Genomic DNA, 21493 nt, shown 5'->3' with positions numbered 1-21493 from the left:
TATCATTCTGATACAAGTTAACCTTGGTTTAATCTGTCCAAAGAATTTTGTTCCAAAACTGTGCAGGCTTTCTAGCAAAGTCTAATATGGTCTTTGTTCTTGTGTGTTACCAGTGGTTTTCGTCTTAAGGTAAACATTTACATTCACGAAAGCCTCTCTTGATTGTCAGACTTTGACAATTATAGGCCTACTACCTTGAAATTGTTCTTGACCTGGTTAGATATTGTGTGGAGCACTTGCATGTGACGTCACAGCTGATCCAGATTGTGACAGACGCCACCTTGTCGGTCAAACGCCACATTCCGCCTTCTACTTCTACCTTTTCTTCTGGAAAACCCTACTATATACAATTCTACTACAACGGCTGCGGCTACAAGCTCTCCCTACCTGTGCACGTTTTTTATGTGTATTTTTGCGTGTTGTTCGTCTATATCGGACTTCAATATCCACTACAACCGTATGGACTTACTGGACATTGGTTTCCAGCAGAAAATGACGGTTTGTAGCGATTTCTATCGCATGCACAACATTCCGGACGAGAAAAGAAAAAAAAAAACATTCCGGACGAGATAGTGAGACCAGCGGGGTCTCCGTGGATTGTTATTGGAAGCAAAGCTAAGGAGGCGGCGCCGGGAGCAAAAGCGAGGCTGCAGAGCCGGCCTGTTGACTAAGCTCAGAAAACAGCCACTCAAACCTCCACTGCTAAGCCTCTACCTCTCCAACGCCAGGTAAACAAGACGGGCGATTTGAAATTACAGCTAGAATTACCTTATTCTATTCTATAATCGGCTGGTCAGTGCTATACTCAATACTTAAGTGACTTACCCATCCAGTGAGGATCATTTTCTTGTTTACAAGATGCCACATCTGAGTCGCTGACAAATCCTGAATTTCTGTAAAGATAACTGTCCAGAGATTTATAAGCACGCAGTGCTTCACCACTGAACAGCAAGGGAAAGTTAATGAGGTAATTATACACGTCTGGGTATTCCGCTGGCAGTTCAAAATCCACTGACACGGTCGTGAAAACTCCATCCGGAAAGCCATAAGGGTCAATAATCTGTAGATCGTTTATTTTAGACATAAATCTAGTTATCTGTTCATTAGAAAATTGATCCATTCTGTACACGAGTGCAGCAGTATTCAGCTGTGCTGTTGACCGACAAGATGGCGGCTGTGTACTTTCCGGTCACGTGACTGCAAGATCTCTATAGAGGCTTTTCTGTATCAAGGAATTGTATAAAATACCTTTGTATGCTGTAGTATTAAGCAATTCCCCTTTACTGGAACTAAGGTGACAAACCCAAACATGTTCTTTTGGGATGAATTGGAGCACTGTAATTCAACACCTATGGGATAAACTGGAGTGTTGACTGCACCCCAGGCCTCCTCACCCAACATCAGTGCCTGACCTCCCGCATGGTGGCTAAATGAGTAGTCCCACAGAGACACTCCGAAATCTAGTGGAAAGCCTTCCCAGAAGAATGGCCGTCATTTTAACAGCAAAATCAAACATTAATGATTATTTACATATTTGGACAAATTTCCTAGAAAAAAAAAAATCTAGTAAAGGATGACCTTTGATAACTTTACTATAGTTATCAAAGGTCATCCTTTAATAAGCTCCTAAATTAGGAGTCATGACCCACACGGAATCACTTGCGTAATACATAGGGTCAACTGATTTGATTAAAAGGGTGATCTTCGTGACTGTGGTAGGGTTGTTGGTGCCAGACAGGCTGGTTTGAGTATTTCAGAAACTGATCTCCTGGTATTTTCTCACACACACACGAGTTTAGAGTTTACAGAGTCATGTGAAAAACAAACAAGCAAACAAACATTCGTTCGCAAGGTCTCTGCTTACCTCTGCAGTATTTGAATTACTGACTTCCTGTCACCTGGAACTAATCTGGCTGATCTCCTCGGACTTCTCAACAACAAACTGTTTCTACCCACAAAACTGTTTGCTGTTTTTTTTTTTTCCCCCTTCGCGCCAGCCAATGTAAAAATCAAGACAGTTTTGCGTCTGGCACCAACAGCATGCAAGACACTGAGATCACAATTTTCCCCACTGTGATGTTTGATGTGAATGTTAATAGAAGCTCTTGACTTGTAAGACCATATGCATTGTGCTACTATAATACAATTGACTAGTTAACTGCTTGAATGTGAAGGTTTGCATGTCTTCCTATTAAAGAGAACAGTGAGCGCATGTGTGTGGTCTGCTAGGTTGACACCATATGTAATAAATTGAATTCAATCACCCCAGTTTCAAAATATAAACCACAACAAGCATAAGTGTCTCAGTGACCATCCTTATCCACGCTGATTTCTTGAGTCATGTGCAAGAGATGTGAGGTCAAACATTTTTTTTTTTTTGGTTCACATAATTTCTTTAAAAAAAAAAAGGCAGATGTGTTGAAAATAATCTTCTTACAATGTATGAAGTATCACTGGCCTTTTAAGAGATGCATCAAATGTTAATCAACTACGTGAAGGCTGAGTATAATTTGAGTTATTTGAAGGTACAACCATCACAAGGACAGATACAATACTCTAGTCCTACATACATAATGTTCACACAAGAAAAATGATCTGACATTATCCAAAATGCAAGGGGAAAAAAAAAAATCAAATTATTGTATCATGATTTTAGCCACATGCAACACAAAAAAGTATTTAAAAGTCAAATGTCTTTTTTTATTGAGGCTTTTGTGTAAATGACCCATCATTAAATATCACTGTGGGACATACACGTAGTTTAAAGAGAATAAGACTTTACGCCAGCTTATCAACCTCTGCTTGATGGAATCCCTACAAACTCATTTCTCCTTTCAATAAACAATGACTTAATTCAGAGAGAGACAGCGCGAGTCATTCTGTCTTCCCAAGCAATACTGTAAAAACACAAAGAATTCCACATGGAAGCAATTCCTCAACAGCACTTGAACATCTTGCACAGAGCACCGTGTCACCTAGTCTGCACATTGAGCAAACTGTGCCAGACATTTGATTATTGTTCATTGTTTCATATTCCTTTGATGGTACAATCATGTAAAAAAAAAAAAAAATTTGTCCAAAAGAAGGCCCAAGACTCAATCCATCTGATGAGACACAGTGTCTGAGAACAACATAGACTGAGGTTTTGGGATGTGAGGAACCGAAGCAGTTTCTTGAGCTCAGTGAAGCGCACATGCTCATCAGGTCAGTGATCAACAGACTAGGTTCTGTGATGGTGGGGAATTTGTTTTTTTTTTCCCCCTAGTATTCATATAAAAGAAACAGAGCAAATTGTAGTAAATCTCTAGTTCATAGTTTACAGGTCATAGGTTCATGCGTAGATGCTCTGGCCGTTTTGCCATAACAGGGTACGCCTGCTGCTTGAATGCACCCATGGCTGAGCCGGTGGGTTGTCTGATGGGTAATGGAGCAGTGACTTCAGTGCTGGCTGAGATTTCCATTTGATCCACAGTAGACACGTCCATTGCATGCTCAGAGGGGGACTGAAGAGTGGAAGAGCTAGGCATGCTGGGACATCGAGGCCAACAGTCACCAGGAAACTTTACTGGGCTAGAAAACAGGAAAACAATAGGATCATAAATCATACTGCTGAATTCAAGTTTGATTAGTCAGAAGGTGTTCAGTAGCAGCAGTTCTGACCATAGTACTGGTTCCAAGGCTTATATATTAAAAAAGCACTCATTCCAAGATGTTTCAATGGAAAACAACTGCAAACAGTCCAATACTAAAATTTAAAAAAAAGATTTTTGCTTAAAGATTTGTTGCTTATGAAAAAGCATCTACCATGTTTTGTTTACCCTTGATTTCACTTTGATTTATTTTTAGAAATTCAGGAAGAGTCGGGGGCGTCATATCTCCTGCTGATGATTTGACCAACTTCCAGAATTTTCTCAGGTCATTTAGATTTTGATCCATTAAATTAAGGTAGTGCTCACTTTTTGCATTTTTTAAAAATCAGCCTAGTGCAGCCGTTTCTTAATGTCCTATAATGTCCAGTGTTTAGCTTCAAAAAAGCAAAAGCTCTCCATGTACAGAAGAAATCTGAAGGGTCAGTGTTCTAACAGTCAATTTTTAGTTTTCGGTCATGGGAGTCTTCAGGACAGAGGACTTTACAGCTCCTCAGTACCACAATGCTATTTTCAGAAGACAGAAAAAAAAAAAAAAGAGGGGCTGGTGAGGCAACTGTTTATAGCTGCTACGTATAACGTAAGTGATAACACAAACTAACTTCAACACTTATATAAACAGCTAGACAAACAACAATTATTAATAAAAGAAAGTCCGAAGCTTTGACAAATTGCTGTGGCAAAAAGAGAAATAAAACATCAGGGTGTGCTTTTATTGGCAAATAACCATCTTTGGGTTGGTAACACACACAGCACCCTCCACAATTAATGGCACCCCTCGTTAAGATATGTTCTTAGGCTTCTAATAAATTCATTTTTTTAAATAATATAGGACAACAATGCAAAAAAAGAGAAAAATCCAACCTTGAATTCAAGTGCATTTATTCAGTGGGGAAAAGAAAAAAAAAGTCCCACATTAAGAAAATAATTTTACATGAAATCATGTGTGCCACAATTATTGGCACCCCTGATGTTAATACTTTGTACAACCCTCTTTTGCCAACAAGACAGAACTTAATCTTCTATAGCATTTCACAAAATGGGAGAACACACACACACACACACAGAGAGAGAGATCTTCGACCATTCCTCTTTGCACAATCTCTAAAATCGTCCAGAGTCCTGGGTCCTCTCCTATGCACTCTCCTCTTCAGCTCACCCCACAAGTTTTCAATTGGGTTGAGGCCTGAGGACTGAGATGGCCATGGGAGGAGCTTGATTGTGTGTCTAGTGAACCATTTTTGTGTAGATTTGGCCAAATGTTTAGGGTCATTATCTTGCTGAAAGACCCAGTGATGACCCATCTTCAGCTTTTGGGCAGAGGCCACCAGATTTTGATTTAAAATGTCCTGGTATTTCAAAGAGTTCATGATGCCATGCACCCTAACAAGGTTCCCGGAGCCTTTGGAAGAGAAACAGGCCCACAGCATCACCGATCCTCCCCCATACTTCACAGTGGGCATGAGGTGCTTTTCCACATACTCGTCTTTTGTGTTACACTCAGAGCTTTTGGGCAACAAACACTATCTTGGTCTCATCTGACCAAAGCACACGGTCCCAGTTGAAGTCCCAGTACCACTTGGTGAACTCCAGACATTTACGTTTATGCTTGTAAGTGAGAAAAGGCTTTTTCTGTGCATACCTCCCAAACAGCTTGTTGGCATGTAGATAGCGCCTGATGGTTGTTATGGAGACTTTGTGACCCCAAGTTGCTACTCTTTGATACAATTCTCCAACAGTGAGCTTTGGAGAACTTTTTACTTCTCTTACCATTCTCCTCACTGTGCGTAGGGGCAAGATAAACTTGCATCCTCATCTAGGCTTGTTTGCCACTGTTCCAGTTGTTTTAAACTTCTTGATTCCTCTGACTGTAGATATGGGCAGGTGTAGGAGAGTGGCTATTTTCTTGTAGCCATTGCCTGACTTATGAAGGTCGACACACATCTGCCTTACTTAAATGGTGTGTTCTCTTGTCTTTCCCATGTTGAAGAGTAGATAAGAGAAATAGGCCTCTGTGTCACATTTATACCCCAGGAAAACAGGATGTGATGAATTACTAAAGTTTCCTAGATACTCTGATCAACTTTATAAACTACAGTAGAAATGACAGAAATGCTTCAATTATATTTATTTTCTAGGAATTATGGGTGCCAATAATTGTGGAACAGGTGATTTTCTGAAAAATAATTATTTCTTAGTCAGGGATTTTTTTTTTAAATTCACTTGAGTTAAGGGTTACATTTTTCTACAATTTTCAGTGAGAGATTATGCTTCTGCAATAAAAATTGATTTTAAGGCTTTTAACACATCTTAACCAGGGGTGCACCCAACTAAATATACTCACAGTCAATAAACTTTATGGTTTTGAATGGTGATGTTGGTTTTAATTTGAAATAAAAAGTTATGAAAGAAATACAGATAAAACTAAATCTTTGATGTGAATATTCAGAATTTGGCAAAAATTCTGCAAATTTGTGGAAAAACGGCGGCTTGATCTGGGACATGATGTTTACTACATCGCATTCCCTTAAAAAGGTTGTAGTCTACTGAAAAGTCTACAGTTATCACTAACTGTATTTTAAGTTGTAACTTTATACACCTAAGGATTGATGCGCTTACAGAATAATCATAACCGTAATAAAACATCATGCAAAATATTTGATCACCGTTGTAACTCCATTTTCCGCATACCCAAAACCAATACGATCGTGTGTTTTGATCTAAACGGAAAGCCTCAGGTTCAAGGTCACTACTTCACCAAAAGTAGTAACGTAAAATCACTACGCCATATAAAAATTGTTATAAATCTGTGATTTTGTTTTTTAAAATGAAAAGCTAAAAGTTTTAAACAGTCCTATTTCGACATGTCAAATACCCAAAATGTATCATATTATTCATATTTAAGTGAATAATCAATTCAGTCATCATAACTTGGCATTTCTAACCCAAGCAATCAAAAAGAGGAAATTTATTCAATATTTTCCACTCATCTCTGAAGGAGGAGCTTTAATTCTTCATGATGTAGTTTATATGTAAATCAAATGACAAACATTTGAATTGTAATGAAAACATAACTAATGATTACATTTTAATGCAGTGTGTAGATCTGCAACTTTTTCAGATGTGATAAGTAATATCTTCACTGTAAAAAGAAAAAAACGTTTCCATGTTACATTAGTGATGAAAAAGCAAATAAATTAATGAGTGTGACAGTTTCAAACTTTTGTCTGTGTATTACTATTATGCTAATTTAGTACAAAATAAGGGGTGTATCTACATGACATCCTGCAGGCACAACAAAGTTTAATAAAAATGTATGACAACTGATGAACATTCAAAACTAAGGAGCAAAATTTAAAAATGATGCGTTTTTGTTTTTCTGTCTAATAATTGCATTTAAAGAAACATATGTACAGAAAAAGATATTCGTTGGTTATTAAAGAGGGTTTTTAAATGCATAGTTTCCATGTTACACAAGTGAACTTCAGAACATTGTTAAAATTTTCCACAGTGGAGGCCAGATAAAGCAAGATGTTATCTTTATTCTTATTAAACATGACAAAAGAAACACTGAGTGTTAAGTAAATGCAAAAAAAAAAAATTAGAAAATTTATTTTTTGACCATAATGTCCCAAATGAAAGACCAGTTTGTGAGATGGACCCAATAAATAAATAAAATATACACACAGTATATTAAAAAAAATAGACACATAATGCAAATCTACATACAGATATTAAACTCATTACCTCACTGGCGTTCTTGGACTCCCTAAAAAGCGGCGAGGTGATCGAATTTTTGGCTCAAATGAGAATTTCTCCTTCACGTTTTCCAACACTGATGGAGCTACATATGTAAAGCCCTAAAAATACAATAAATAAAATGACAAACAAACAAAATGCACAACACATCCAAAGGGTTTCTTTTATTTATTAAAAAAAAAAAAAAAAAGGAAGTTTTCTTCAGCCTTACCAGGAAGACCTGATTTGCACTTTCACTGAGTGTAGAGTCATCAGGACTATCGACAGGAGTCTGGCTGGTGAACTTTGAATCGAATTGACTCACATCCTCAGCAGATTGCTAAGAAAGCAAAAGCAGAGTTCATTTTAAAATAAATAAATAATTAAAAAATACAGACGTATTTAACCCCTGCTTTGCCAGCTAGCAAAGAAACAAGTGAAAGAAAAGGAGCATGCAAGAACTCACCAGGAAAGGCTTGAAAGGTGGCTCTACTTTCCGTGCAAGAAGATCCTCCCAGTTAATGTGCCGGAAGAATGGATGAGTCTAAGAAAAATCAAAAAGCCATGAAATACAGGGGAAATTAATTTTTGTGGTCTGTAAAATAAACATTTCAACAGGTAATGTGAACAGGAACAACCTTCACGAACATGAAAGAAGTGTGTACCAACCTGCACCTCTGTCGCATCTCCAGGTCCAGCTCCAAGACGAGATGAGGCAGTTCTTTTCAGTAGCTGGACACATTTTAAAAATCTTTTTTATATAGCTATTCTATTGGGAGCTATATCAAGAATATCATAATAGTGGTTGCTGTCCTACCTTTTTAAGCAAGTCCCTGGCTTCTTGTGTGAGGTAGGGTGGGAGATTCAGTTTGCATTTAAGAATTTTGTCGATGGTTTTCTTCCGGTTTTCCCCAGTGAATGGTGGCTACAAAGGCAAAACAGCATCAGCCTCCAAACACACACAAAGATAATATATAGATTTAGGCACTGCCTAAAAGCAGAGCTCCCATCTGTTTCTGGGTTGTAGAATTCTCTTATATCATAGCCAGTCTCTTTTGTCTTATTTCTTTACTGGCTAGCACTGGCCACTAGGCGGTGTGTATGACTGGTAATTACGAACACTGGCCACTAGGCGGTGTGTATGACTGGTAATCACTAACCCTGGCCACTAGGCGGTGTGTATGAGTGGTAATTACTAAAACTGGCCACTAGGCCGTGTGTATGAGTGGTAATTACTAACACTGGCCACTAGGCGGTGTGTATGACTGGTAATTACTGACACTGGCCACTAGGTGGTGTGTATGACTGGTAATTACTAACACTGGCCACTAGGCGGTGTGTACGAGTGGTGGTACACGTTAGAGTCCCGCACTCCCGCGGGAGTCCTGCGGCACCCGACGCAAAGCAGTGCGGGACAAATTTTGAAAGCTCATTGCGGGCGCGGGCGGGAGGGGGAGTGCACAATGCGGGAGCGGGCGGGACAGGTGATAAGCTGCAGTCCCGCTAACTAAAAACGTGTTAAAAAAAAAATGTACAAGTTAATAATTTATGTCTATCATATATAATTTGGCATTAATAAAAACATTTTAAGATGCCTAAATTTACAGATGTGGTCTAATCTCGCGTACATTTCCGATTCCTTTCCGCTCTCAGTGCTTAGTTTCAGCACCTCTTATACTCCTTTTCCACCAAATCAGTTCCAGGGCTGGTTCGGGGCCAGTGCTGGTTCACAACTCGTTCAACTTGCGAGCCAGCTGAGAACCAGTTTGCTTTTCCATAGCTCGCGGTGCTAAGCGGAGCCATGTCATTACGTCGCTGTATACTTCAGTTACGTCGCTACGTTTGCTTAAACCTTGGCACGAATATCAAAGCAAAAACAAATGCGGAAGAAGCAGCAGCAGCAACAACAATAATAAATATAGCTGCAAGCAGCAATGTGGGGGCCAAGCAGAATATGAGCCTCGTCGTCAGGCCAGCAGAATGCATTTGGGCCAGACAGATGGTCACGAGCACCCACAAGAAGTTTCATGTCGATATACCATCGTTTGATGGAGATACAAGGTCATTTGCTGATTTTATTGGCCCTGTCCCAACTTTGAGATTTGTTGCATGTATCAAATTTTAAATGAGCACATATTTCCCTCAAAACAATAAATTTGGCTAGGCTTTAACGGCTGGTATGTTGTCTTTGCACAATTCTCCATCTTGTAAATGGATTGAATGTTTTGAAAATGATAGCATTTTGTTTTTATTTAAAAAATACAAAGTGTCACAACCTTTTTCAATGATTTCAGTTATAGTAATTGCTATTTGCAACCACTTTGAGGTAAAAGACTACCAACTTTATGGTGAATTTCCAGGTAAATGTATGCTAAAAGACTGCTGAGATATGAGCTCAATGACGTGAGCCAAAACACATTTTGTATAGCGCCCCCTAATGGCCAATGTGCACCAAATTTGGTATGGGCCCTTTTGGAGGGGTGGGGCATAATCCCACCAAGTTTGGTTAAGAAACGTCAAAGTGCTGCCGAGATATGAGCTCACTTCCTGTTTGGCGTCTTCGCAGCTGCGTTTCATTGGCTGCTGCGGCCAAACAGTTTTAAAATTTCAAAAACACTGAGCATAACTTTTGTGCGGCTTGGTCCAATGATGCTATGTACCAAGTCTGGGAAAAATTGGTCAAAAATTGAGGGAAGAGTAACTTTTATTGATTTCGACAAAATCCAAAATGGCGGAAAATTTACAAAGCGAAATATGACTTCATAGGGTGCGTTGGATTTGTCCTGGCAAAAGGATTCCAAAAGGTACTTGAATTTTGTTCCTAATCTAAACACAAAATGAGATATGAGCCAAAACGCATTTTTACTAGTTATAGCGCCCCCTATTAGCCAATTTGTTACAAATTTTTTGTGGGCGCTTTTGGAGGGGTGGGGCATAATGCCATCAAGTTTCATTAAGATACATCAAAGGGCAGCCGAGATATGAGCTCACATCCTGTTTTGTGTCTTCGCAGCCAAACTTGATTGGCTGCTGCAGCCAAACCAGGCTTTCGTCTAAACGGGGGAACAGGGGCGCTGTGCCCTCTTACTCTTGGCGTGCGCCCCCTTACCGATTCCATGAAAACATCCCAGCAACACTACGTGACAATGTGTCTGATCATCAAATACGTTATAATTACTCCAAAAATATTCCAATCATAGTAGATACACTGCCAGACGGTGCAAAAACAATCCGAATTGGCGGTTTCCAGACTGAGGCGCCATGTTGTTTAGTTGTTTACTTGTCGTGGCTGCTCTCGCGAGATTTGACATGGGTTACATCATACAAGGTCAGCTGACTTATAGAGCGAGATTTCTCGAGACTGAATGACCTTTCACCCACCAGCGCGGGAGCTTTTGACAGAAGTAGTTCGCAAGTTGTTTTTGTTGACACTTGGGCATTTAAAAGATGTCATCCCGTGGCACGAAGCGGAAGAAAGCCAAAGACTGTCCGGGGCAGAAGATTACTTCTTTCTTTTTCAATGTTGACAGACAATTTGTTACAATTTCCCTCTCAGATAGCCTCAGAATGTCCCATTGGAGCATTTTTCAAAGGCTTTGCACGGCGGGGGGGGGGACCGGTAAACCCCCCCCCCGCTTCGCTCCCTCACCATGGTAAGCGCCCTCATACTAAATTTTTTTTTTTGACCGAAGGATTCCAGCGATACTAAGATTTTGATGATCAGACGTACGGTTCAAAAGTAACAAACAGAAATGTACTTCCAAATTTGACCTGTTGGTGGCGCTAGAGAGTTTGAGGTGGTGAGTTGAAATTTGCTGACAAGAACCTTGAGGCAGCCTAGAATCAGTGTGCCAAATTTCACAACCTCTCTTCAAACCGTTCTATGGGTTGCCATAGAATTATTGATTTTAACAATTCAAAATGGTGGAAAATCCTCAAGGCAGAATATGACGGCATAGGGTGCGATGGATTCGTCTTGACCCAAGGATTCCAGAGATAGTGGAATTTTGTTTCTACCCAAAACTCATCATGAGATATGAGCCAAAAGTCATTTTTCCTAGTTATAGCGTCCCGTAGCGGCCAATTTGTTCGTGGGCCTTTTTGGAGGGGTGGGGCATAATGCCACTAAGTTTCGTTAAGATACGCCAAAGGGCGGCCAAGATATGAGCACACTTCTTGTTTCGCGTCTGTGCAGCCAATTTTGATTGGCTGTCACAGCCAAACGCTTATGAAATTCAAAACACCGGGTAATGCCCTTGTGCAGCTTAGTCCAAAAGTTGCTATGTACCAAGTTTGGGAGAAATTGGTCAAAAATTGAGGGAGGAGAAGCATTTTAATTGATTCACAAAATTCAAAATGGCGGGAAAACTATCCTTGCGGAAAATGACCTCATAGGGTGCGTTGCATTCAGCTTGGCCCAAGGATTCCAGGGATACCAAGTTTTTGAAAATCGGACCAACGGTTCAAAAGTTACAAGCAGAAATGTACCTGCGACTTTGACCTGGTGGTGCTAGAGAGTTTAAGGTGGTGACTTGAAACTTGCTGAGAAGAACTTTGAGTTTGTCAAGAATCAGTGTGCAAAATTTCACAACTTTTCGCCAGACAGTTCTAGGGGTTGCCATAGAGACGCAGAGGCGGAAGAACGAATAATAATAAGAAGCAGAAACAGTAGAATCCCTATGGGTGCCTGCGCAGCTTTGCTGCTTGGCCCCCAATAATGGATGACTTAGCGTTTGTACAGCTGCGGCTTCTCGTCGCTTAAAAATGGCGATCTTTTGCAGTCTTGTTATTGTTGTTGGTCTTAACAACTCCGCCCCCCCGCTGACATAAGTGGTTCTTTCCTCTGGCCCAGCAGAGAGTTGGTGCTAGCCTGGAACCGGTTTTTCTGGCCCTAGAGCCAGTTCTTTGTCAGTGGAAACAGAAAACCCGGTTCCAAACTAAGCACTGGCCCCGAACCAGCCCTGGAACTGCTTTGGTGGAAAAGGGGCATCAGTGCTTAGTTTCAGCACCTCTCAGTGCTTAGTTTCAGCACCTCTCAGTGCTTAGTTTCACCTAACCAACTTTGTCTGAAGGTGTCAACTGCATTCAACATGGCAGACGGAATGTCTCAATGCTTAAATATCTCAGTTGTTTGACGGTGTATCGCACAGATTGTTCAATTTAAAGCGAGAAATAGACAGTGTATAATCTGAGGAGCTGGTTGTGGTTGCGTAACACTTCATATGAGAGGAGAATGAAATCGCGGTTGGAATCATAATGCCACAGACTCGGAAGTGGGAGTGCAAGTAGCGAGAGCTGTCAATCATGAGCGCATACAGCGCTCAACTTGGAATGTGTCAGCAGAATGTCAGAGTCAAACAATAAACTTACAATAAACCTAACAATGCCACCTATAAATACACAACATGTAGATCTACATAACATTATCTGTGCCATCTCACAGCAGTTTGCTTAGCTATTTTTAATCAGGGCAAATAGCCTTATAGCCGAAACTAGTATATGATGCTTTAATTTATGGAGATGCCTTTTGTTTACACGTGATTTCCAAATGAGGGGTATTGCAATTTTATATTAGTCTAAATGAACATCTACACCAAGTTGCAAGTATCAGGGGAAGATTATGGACGCACCAAATTTGGCTTAACGGTCATTTAATGGTGAAATGCCGTTCGCACTGTCAGCCAACTTCGGGTTGTTTCTCTGAATTCCGACAATAAATGAGACCATCCGAACACATCTGAAAACATCGTGGTTTGAACTGTATTGGTTCAAATCAATTTGGTTCAGACCAAGTTGGTACTACAGCTTTGGGAAACAGTCGTTTTTTGGATGTTAATTAGTTCAAACTTGCATCGTACCATATTGGTTTAATGCTAACTTGGTTGGTTGTTTGGGAAACGCACCCCTGAACGTGAGCTGTAGATATTTATGCTCAAATCCACTCAAAGTAGGGGGCGGGGCACCATCACGCTGTGTCTTTAAATTATATTAATTTCTTATAGGCCTACTTGTATTTCCTAGAATGTAAATGTGAGGAGTGACATAAGCCATGTGCAATGTACAATATTCTTAATATCCACTGTAGATTTTGGTAAGTGTGTTAGGTCTCTCTGTAAAGCCTCAGCTGCGCATGCCGCCTGGCAACACGCACCCTCGCTACGTGCGCTAGGTGAAGGATCGGTCAGTGGAGAGCTCAGCATGTTTAATTCCCCAAGCCAACGACAAGAACTTTCGTGAGAAATAACGCGAACGTCTGCATCATGCGGGATTTGCGGGCGGGAGCGGGACAAAATATGGCAGGCGCGGGCGGGAGCGGGACTGCACATTCTGTCCCGCGCAGACCTCTAGTACACGTACAAACCACAAAAAAAAAAAAAAAAGACCCGATGAGTTTACCATTTTTTCTTAGGTATGGTGCTCCGCTCTCAACATTGAAGGGAGGGAGGAGAAAAAAAAAAAATTCTACATGACAAACTGGCTAAACTGATGTGTCGTTCACAAAATGAGTCTTTGAACCAGTTCCTTTAGATGAACCGACTCAAACCTTGCTGATTCTTAACATTTTACTATTTAAAAGATTTTGTAAAATACAAAAATTAATGTGAAGTATAGAAATTACAGCCACTGTATACAGTTTTGGACAAAATGGTAATGAACCAAAAGAGTCAACTTTAATTGGTGTGCTCATCCAAGTGATCTGGCTCACTGAAAAGAGCCAGAAACCTCATCACTAACTGGCTAGCAAACTATATTTCAGTAACTCTGACTAAAAATCACAGTTGGCCACAGGTGGTTTAAATGACGGTGGCCAGTTTCTCTCCCACAGTCCCAGGTAGTATCAGGACTAATGTGACCTCATATTTGGGGGGGGTAGATTGTTTTATCTGTGTGTCATCTGTGTCTTATCAAATCGCCAAAGCAGACAAGATGCGCTTCTGCTGCTTGCTCTCTAAAGAGAAATGGGCACCCTGTTGTAGACACACCCACTGCACCCTGCTTCCTCCCCAAATTTAAATCAATTGTTCCCCACAAACAAACTGTATATGACCTGCAGTGATTTTACTATTTACTTGCACAAGTTTTAATCACAGCAGGATACAACTAAAGGCACTGTGTAGAAAACAGTGTATAATTTGAATGTTGGGTATTAATTAATCTGAATGCTTTTAGGGATCAGTCCCAAATTTTGTACTATTGTTGTCAAGGAATAAGTGAACCAATAATAGTAAAAGAAACCCTCACTGGCTGACAACTAGTTTGACCCTTTACAGACGCTATTTTGTTTTTAATGGCATTTTGTCTGTGCTTTCCTGCTCACAGAACTAATGACAAATAACTGAATTTAGTGTGTTTGATGACCAAAAATGTCTCCTTTTACTTAACACCTTGATGACAAATGTGAAATCTGGAAACCTGTCAAAAATCATTTGAAATTGTCCATTTCTATCTTGTGCATCAACAGGCTAGAAATGGACAATTTCAAATGATTCAAGTGCTAGTCTTACGAAAATGACATCACCCCTGGAAATTATACCTTATAAAACTAGACGTTAAATAGTTTACTGTCTAAATTGTATTTTAATACAAGACCGGGAACACATTCAATTTAGTTAGTAAATTTTGGTTGTTTGAGTCCACCATTACATGAACGTGTTCTTGGTAAGTTACTTTTAAGGTCAAAGGAAGTGATTTTACATGTGCGAAGCTTGAAAGTTCATGGCATTTCTGGCTTCGTCTGCTTTGTAAAATGTAGCATGTTCATTTTTTTTTATTCCACAACAAAACTAAAACCAAAAGTATGCCTCCTAAGAGGTGTGTCCTTTGAGGCTGTTCAAGTGTAGCCAATTTTTACAAAAAGGCAGAATTTTGACTCATTATAGCCCAAAATTGGCAGGACACTTGCGGAACAAATGGGTTCGATTTGTAAGGACAGAGAGGTAACTTCAAGCCGACAGGACAGTTTGGTGTCTGCGCCATACGTTTTGAAAAAAACATTTGTGAGGCAGATTCACATAGAAGGATTTGAGTAATGTCTGGTACACGGAGCAGTTCCTAGGATCTGGAAACAAATGTCAGAAGCACCATCCCAAAGAGCTCACCACACAGTAAGAGTCAAGCTTGCGTTTAGCCTGTTGCTTGAATTTATTAGTTGTCTTTAGTCTTATCTTTTTAACTGATAGCAGTTCTGAAGTTTTATACAAGGCTTTAAAAAAAAAAAAAAAAAAAAAAAAAAAAACACACACATTCAGCGCCGGCAGGAACGGCTGGCGGGTTGTGCCATATGCATTGCGTGCAGCAAGCGTGCAACAACTCTTAGGGTTTACCACCAAAACTAAGTTGCTCACAAAACTACAACCTTTTCTGGTTCTAACAGTACCAATTAAGACCCTTTCTATTTTGTGCTACAACGTTAAGTAGAGGTGTGCGTGCGCACGCGTGTAGGTCAGCACACAGTCACCGTTATTTTTTTACTAAAATTCCGATGCTGTAGTTAAAGGAGAGAGTGGAAAGGCTGTTTCTGTTTGTGCCTGATGCAGTATTTGGAGGAGGAGCTGCTGCTATTTGTACAACAGTAGACACCGATGCTTAGGCTGTTTTGGCTATAGCACACTCAGATGAAATACTGAAAGGAGAAGAGAGTGGTTGTTTAAGCCCAGCGCACACCTTCCCGATTTCACCTGGGCTTCGTGTGTCGGGCGATCGGTGACTAGTATACAGGCCCGATTTGATCAGTTCAAAATTCTCCGCACACATTTGCGAGACGTCGTACACATGCAGCCCGAATAGATGGTCACGTGTTCAAGATATCATGTGATTTTATTTTTATACAAAATCACATCACGTGATATTACACACATGTATAGGGAAGTATTAAATTTTGAATATTAGAATCAAAAAGGGATAATCCCAACTAGACAAATCAATAATAATAATAATAATAAAAAAATTCTAATTTGTTCAGTCGTTCTTAAAATTCAACTTGTTCCGGGATCCCGGACAAGCGATTTCTGTACCACTGACAATACTTTACCAGGCATTTTCAAAGCTGACATGATTACAGCCATAGCCTCGTTCCTCTTTTCCCGTTTGCTGTAATCAGGTGAACTAATGTCATAAAGACAGGTGGACGCTTCCCAAAGTGACGAGTTGTACTTCCCGGTCTGAAGTCCACGTGTGATTGTCGCAAGTCACCATTTTGCCTTATTTACACCATGTGATCAATCCTGGCACTCCAATTGGCTGTTTAAATTTATCATAACCAATGAGATCGTAGTAATAAATGCACACACTACTGATTGTGTTGCGTACGAGGAGATCGCGTACAAAAATATCAAGACCAGTTTGATCTGAACCGAGCAACCGAGAACCGATGAAATCTGCTACGAGGTGCCCCTGCACACATTTACGATTCACAAGCGATTTAATCGGCCCGACAAAATTGTAAGCGAATTGGGAAGGTGTGTGGTGGGCTTTAGACAGTTTTTGTTTACAGGCAGTATTTGATGGAAGCTGGATAGTACCTGAAGATATAGTATTAATTGAACAGCGTACATTTTGCTCATGTTGTGAGAGAATCTCTTTCAGAGCCTATAAATACAGAAGATAAATCCCCCCTCCCCCCAACCCCCCCCCGATGAGTAGGGACTTTACCATAAAATTTCAAACAGGTTCAACTCACCAATCAGCTTTCCGTAAAGGGATACTACAAGCTCATAGGTTTTGGAATTTTGAAAAAAAAAAAAAACTCTTATGATTAGAGATTTTAGTGAAAAATAAATAATGGTAATTGCACGCTGACCCCCCCCACTCTACTTAACGTTGTAGCACAAAATAGAAAGGGTCTGCATGGTCCCAATTGGTACTATTAGGACCAGAAAAGGTTGTAGTTTTATGAGCAACTTAGTTTTGGAGGTGAACCCTAATAAATTCCTGGTTGTTGCATGCTCGCTGCACACAATGCATATGGCACAATGTGACACCCACTCCTGCCAGCTCCAGCACCAAGTACTTAAATTACTTAGTGAAACTAAGTCCCTAATTACTGCTATTATTTAGCCTTGTGCCTACCAAGTGAGGTTACAAAAGATGACAATTACAAAGAGACACTGCTTTATCATAACTGTGAAAGCTGAACACCAAATCAGAAATAAATAAATAAATAAATAAATAAATCGAATAAGCAAACTATGCATCAACTTCCTGGGTTTCAGAAAACCACTGGAGCAGTTGTTGCTCCTCTTCTTCACGAGCGAGTTGGCTTGCGCATTTGTCCACCTTTTTCTCCATGGCTATAGGTTATAAATCATACTCAGACAACCAAACAAAGATTGAGGACGAATTTGAAGAGCTTTCATGTCTTTTTCAAAAGAATCAGTATCAAGAACGCACGCCACTGCAAAGAACAGTATTAGAGTCCGTGCAGACCCAAAAGACAGCAGTGTCTTGTATATGACGTCATACATGTAGCACCGCTGATCTGTAAATCACTGCAATCTAATAATTTTAGTGATTAAAATTATTAGCTTTAAAAAATATATATATAAAAATAGCTTTTAGTGATTTTTGGAACAAAATTCAGATGCAAAAAGTTTTTCAAACCAGTTTTTTTTTTTTTTTTAACTTATCAGTGAACTTTACAACCTATTTGAGCACATCACACACACAAAACCCAGGATTTTATGATGTAATTTTCGTTAGACTAGCACTTTAAAACAAATACACTTGGAGTAGTCTTGGGGCATGTGCCCATATAGCATTCATTCTTACAGCTCAGGATAGACAGAAACGTCCACAACAAGCTTTTCTTCCATTTTCTTGGTTACCAGAGTGACAAGTCCCACCCACATGATTGCTGCTCCTTTTCAGGCAGGCAATGACAACACCACACCTTTCTGAAAAGTTCACAAAAAGGCAGAGTGCTTGGGGGGGGGGGGGGACCCACAACAATTGTGTGTGTTTGTGTAAGAGATAGATGGATAGACAGACATTTATATATAAAAAAAAAAAAAAAAAAAAAAACACCCACACACACACACACATCACAGTTGTTGTGGGGTTTTTTGTTTAAGTGTGTGAGATACAGTTAGGTCCATATATATTTGGACACAAATTTTCTTTTTTTTACCCGTTTACTGAAACATATTCAAGTTATAGTTATATAATGGACAAAGTCCAGACTTTCAGCTTTCATTTGAGGGTATCCACATTAAAATTGGATGGATTTAGGAGTTTCAGCTCCTTAACATGTGCCACCCTGTTTTTAAAGGGACCAAAAGTAATTGGACAATTGACTCAAAGGCTATTTCATGGGCAGGTGTGGGAAATTCCTTTATGTCACATCACTCAATTAAGCAGATAAAAGGCCTGGAGTTGATTTGAGGTGTGGTGCTTGCATTTGGAAGATTTTGCTGTGAAGAAAACATGCGGTCAAAGGAGCTCTCCATGCAGGTGAAACAAGCCATCCTTAAGCTGAGAAAACAGAAAAACCCCATCTGAGAAATTGCTACAATATTAGGAGTGGCAAAATCTACAGTTTGGTACATCCTGAGAAAGAAAGAAAGCAAGCACTGGTGAATTCATCAATGCAAAAATACCTGGACACTCACAGAAGACAACAGTGGTGGATGATCGCGGAATAATGAGAAACCCCTTCACAACAGCCAACCAAGTGAACAACACTCTCCAGGAAGTAGGCGTATCAATATCCAAATCTACCATAAAGAGAAGACTGCATGAAAGTAAATACAGAGGGTTCACTGCACGGTGCAAGCCGCTCATAAGCCTCAAGAATAAAAAGGCTAGATTGGATTTTGCTAAAAAACATCTAAAAAAAGCCAGCACAGTTCTGGAAGAACATTCTTTGGACAGATGAAACCAAGATCAACCTCTACCAGAATGATGGAAAGAAAAAAAAGTATGGCAAAGGCATGGTACAGCTCATGATCCAAAGCATACCACATCATCTGTAAAACAAGGTGGAGGCAGTGTGATGGCTTAGGCATGCATGGCTGCCAGTGGCACTGGGTCACTAGTGTTTATTGATGTGACACAGGACAGAAGCAACCGCATGAATTCTGAGGTATTCAGAGACATACTCAGGGTATCTGCACATTTTTCAAGTACAAATTTAAAGACTTAAGACCTTTTCAAGACCTTTAAATGGAAAAATTAAGACTGTAGCATGGCAAAGAAAATGATAAATACGACAACTTAAAACTGTTTTCTGCAATAGTTTTTTTTTTTTACTAACTTTAAGAAGAATGCACACAATTGGTGAACAACAGGGTGCATCAACGGCTACTGTTAGAAGAATGCACACAATTGGTGAACAACAGGGTGCATCAACGGCTACTGTTAGACATGCAAACAGCTGAAGCAAAGTCGTGTGTTTTGGGCCTGCAGAACTACTGTAGCAGCAAGGAGAAGACTGGTGTTTACTGGAGAAAACACCATGAATCATTTCAAAAACGAAAACAATAAACGGCAAGTAGAACCAGCTGAACAACCTTAGCCGGCATTATTTCAACCCCCAAAGATTAGCTTTGATAATGTGTGATTGTGTCCGACAGCAAAATCAGTCTGAGTGTTGTACAGTACACAGCTGGCTGAGGAAGTTCTCGAGTATCTTCTGCATTATAGCAGGTAACAGCATAAACCTATTTATGCAGTCATACAATCATCAGAGCGTTACATTAAACACAGAAAAACAACTGTCACCTTTCATAACCATTATCATCAATATCAATGTGTTGTAATAACTAAACTAATTATCATCAGTGCAATTGTTATATTAATGTTCATTATTCAAAAATAATCATTAATCATCTATAATCCATGAATAATTGTTTGTATTACTACTACTACCTACTTTAATAATAAAAATAACTCAATTTTATAACATTTTAATAATCACTACTTATTAGCTATATTAACAGAGTAGCAATTATTATAATTCAGTATTATTACTACTTAATAAGCAGTGATTATCAAAATGTAATTTAATAATTTAGTAATCATCTACTAAATTACACAAAGTAGTGATTATTAAAATGCTATAAAATTGAGTTATAAGATTAGTTAAAATTATTATTAAAAAAGTAGTTATTATTAGTAGTAGTAGTGATACAAACAATTACTCATGGATTATAGATAATTTGTTTTTAATAGTGAAAATTGATAACAGTTGTACTGATAACATCAAGTATTACTAGTAGTGTTATTGTTTATCAATGTTCACGATTTAATTTGTTTGTATTCTACCAATTACTACTTTTTAATTAGTAATAATTTTAATAACATGTAATAATCCCTAGTACTTATCACTAATTCATAAGTAGTAATGATTAATCAATAATAATTACCACTACTAATTATTAGTGGTTGTTAATAATAATAATAATAATAATAATAATTATTATTATTATTATTATTATTATTATAATATTAACACTGTTGTAGACGATGGGTAATAAAACAAAAACTTTTTATACAAATTATTTATATTGTACTATATTTAGAATTATTGTATTTTCTGTAGTTCTTTTTAATTGAGTTTAAATAAAGGTTGTTTATATATTTATATTAAACTTAGTACAATAAACAAGGTTATGTAAAAAAATGATGCTAATCATTATGTCCTATAAGTCCCATTTTCAACCTGACTCTTGTGCGCATGCGCGAACCCCCTTGCATTTCACTCCAGAGTGCTTGACCTCTAACACACGCGCGCGCCTCGTGTCCGTGAAAAACCAGTTTCCCAGTCGGCCGTGTCCCCAGCGCTGCGTTATCGTCTTTAAACACATTTGTGCGATCCAACGCTTTTTATGGCAAACGATTCTTCTCCTTATTTTGGGGGTATTCGTCATCCCCCAACCACTTGTCGTTAAACAGACATCTTCCCATAATTATCAACACTTTCGCCCTCGTAAGCTACCTGCCTTCTCTCACTCTTCACAACCACCACACCACGCCACGCCTACTTAGATCAAAAGGTGCAGGCTATCTGCTGGTACCTCGTATAGTGAAGGCTACATCAGGGGGCAGAGCCTTTTCTTACAAAGCCCCACTGTTATGGAACAGCCTTCCAAGTAATGTTCGGGAATCAGACA

General features: G+C 39.3%; 1 protein-coding gene across 4 annotated transcripts in view; it reads right to left on the bottom strand.

Annotated features, from left to right (window-relative positions):
* Nucleotides 1–2678: 2678 nt before the first annotated feature.
* rps6kb1b (ribosomal protein S6 kinase b, polypeptide 1b) overlaps nucleotides 2679–21493 on the bottom strand; it is a 38610-nt gene continuing 19795 nt past the window's right edge. Inside the window, exons 10-15 of one of the 4 annotated variants that reach the window (XM_060943743.1) lie at nucleotides 8203–8310; nucleotides 8055–8117; nucleotides 7852–7929; nucleotides 7618–7725; nucleotides 7395–7507; nucleotides 2679–3570 (exon numbers count right to left, since the gene is read on the bottom strand). In XM_060943743.1, the coding sequence (XP_060799726.1) occupies nucleotides 3324–3570; nucleotides 7395–7507; nucleotides 7618–7725; nucleotides 7852–7929; nucleotides 8055–8117; nucleotides 8203–8310 (717 nt within the window). In that variant the 3' untranslated portion in view covers nucleotides 2679–3323. Of the gene's footprint in view, nucleotides 3571–7394; nucleotides 7508–7617; nucleotides 7726–7851; nucleotides 7930–8054; nucleotides 8118–8202; nucleotides 8311–18687; nucleotides 18855–18979; nucleotides 19097–21493 lie in introns of those variants that run through there. The other 3 variants (XM_060943744.1, XR_009656847.1, XM_060943745.1) reach the window with 3 other exon arrangements.

The sequence above is a fragment of the Neoarius graeffei genome, chromosome 17 (genome assembly GCF_027579695.1).
Source record: "Neoarius graeffei isolate fNeoGra1 chromosome 17, fNeoGra1.pri, whole genome shotgun sequence".
In the NCBI taxonomy this organism is placed as follows: domain Eukaryota; kingdom Metazoa; phylum Chordata; class Actinopteri; order Siluriformes; family Ariidae; genus Neoarius; species Neoarius graeffei.
Note: the sequence above shows the minus strand (reverse complement) of the source record. Positions and strands in the feature narration are given on the sequence as shown.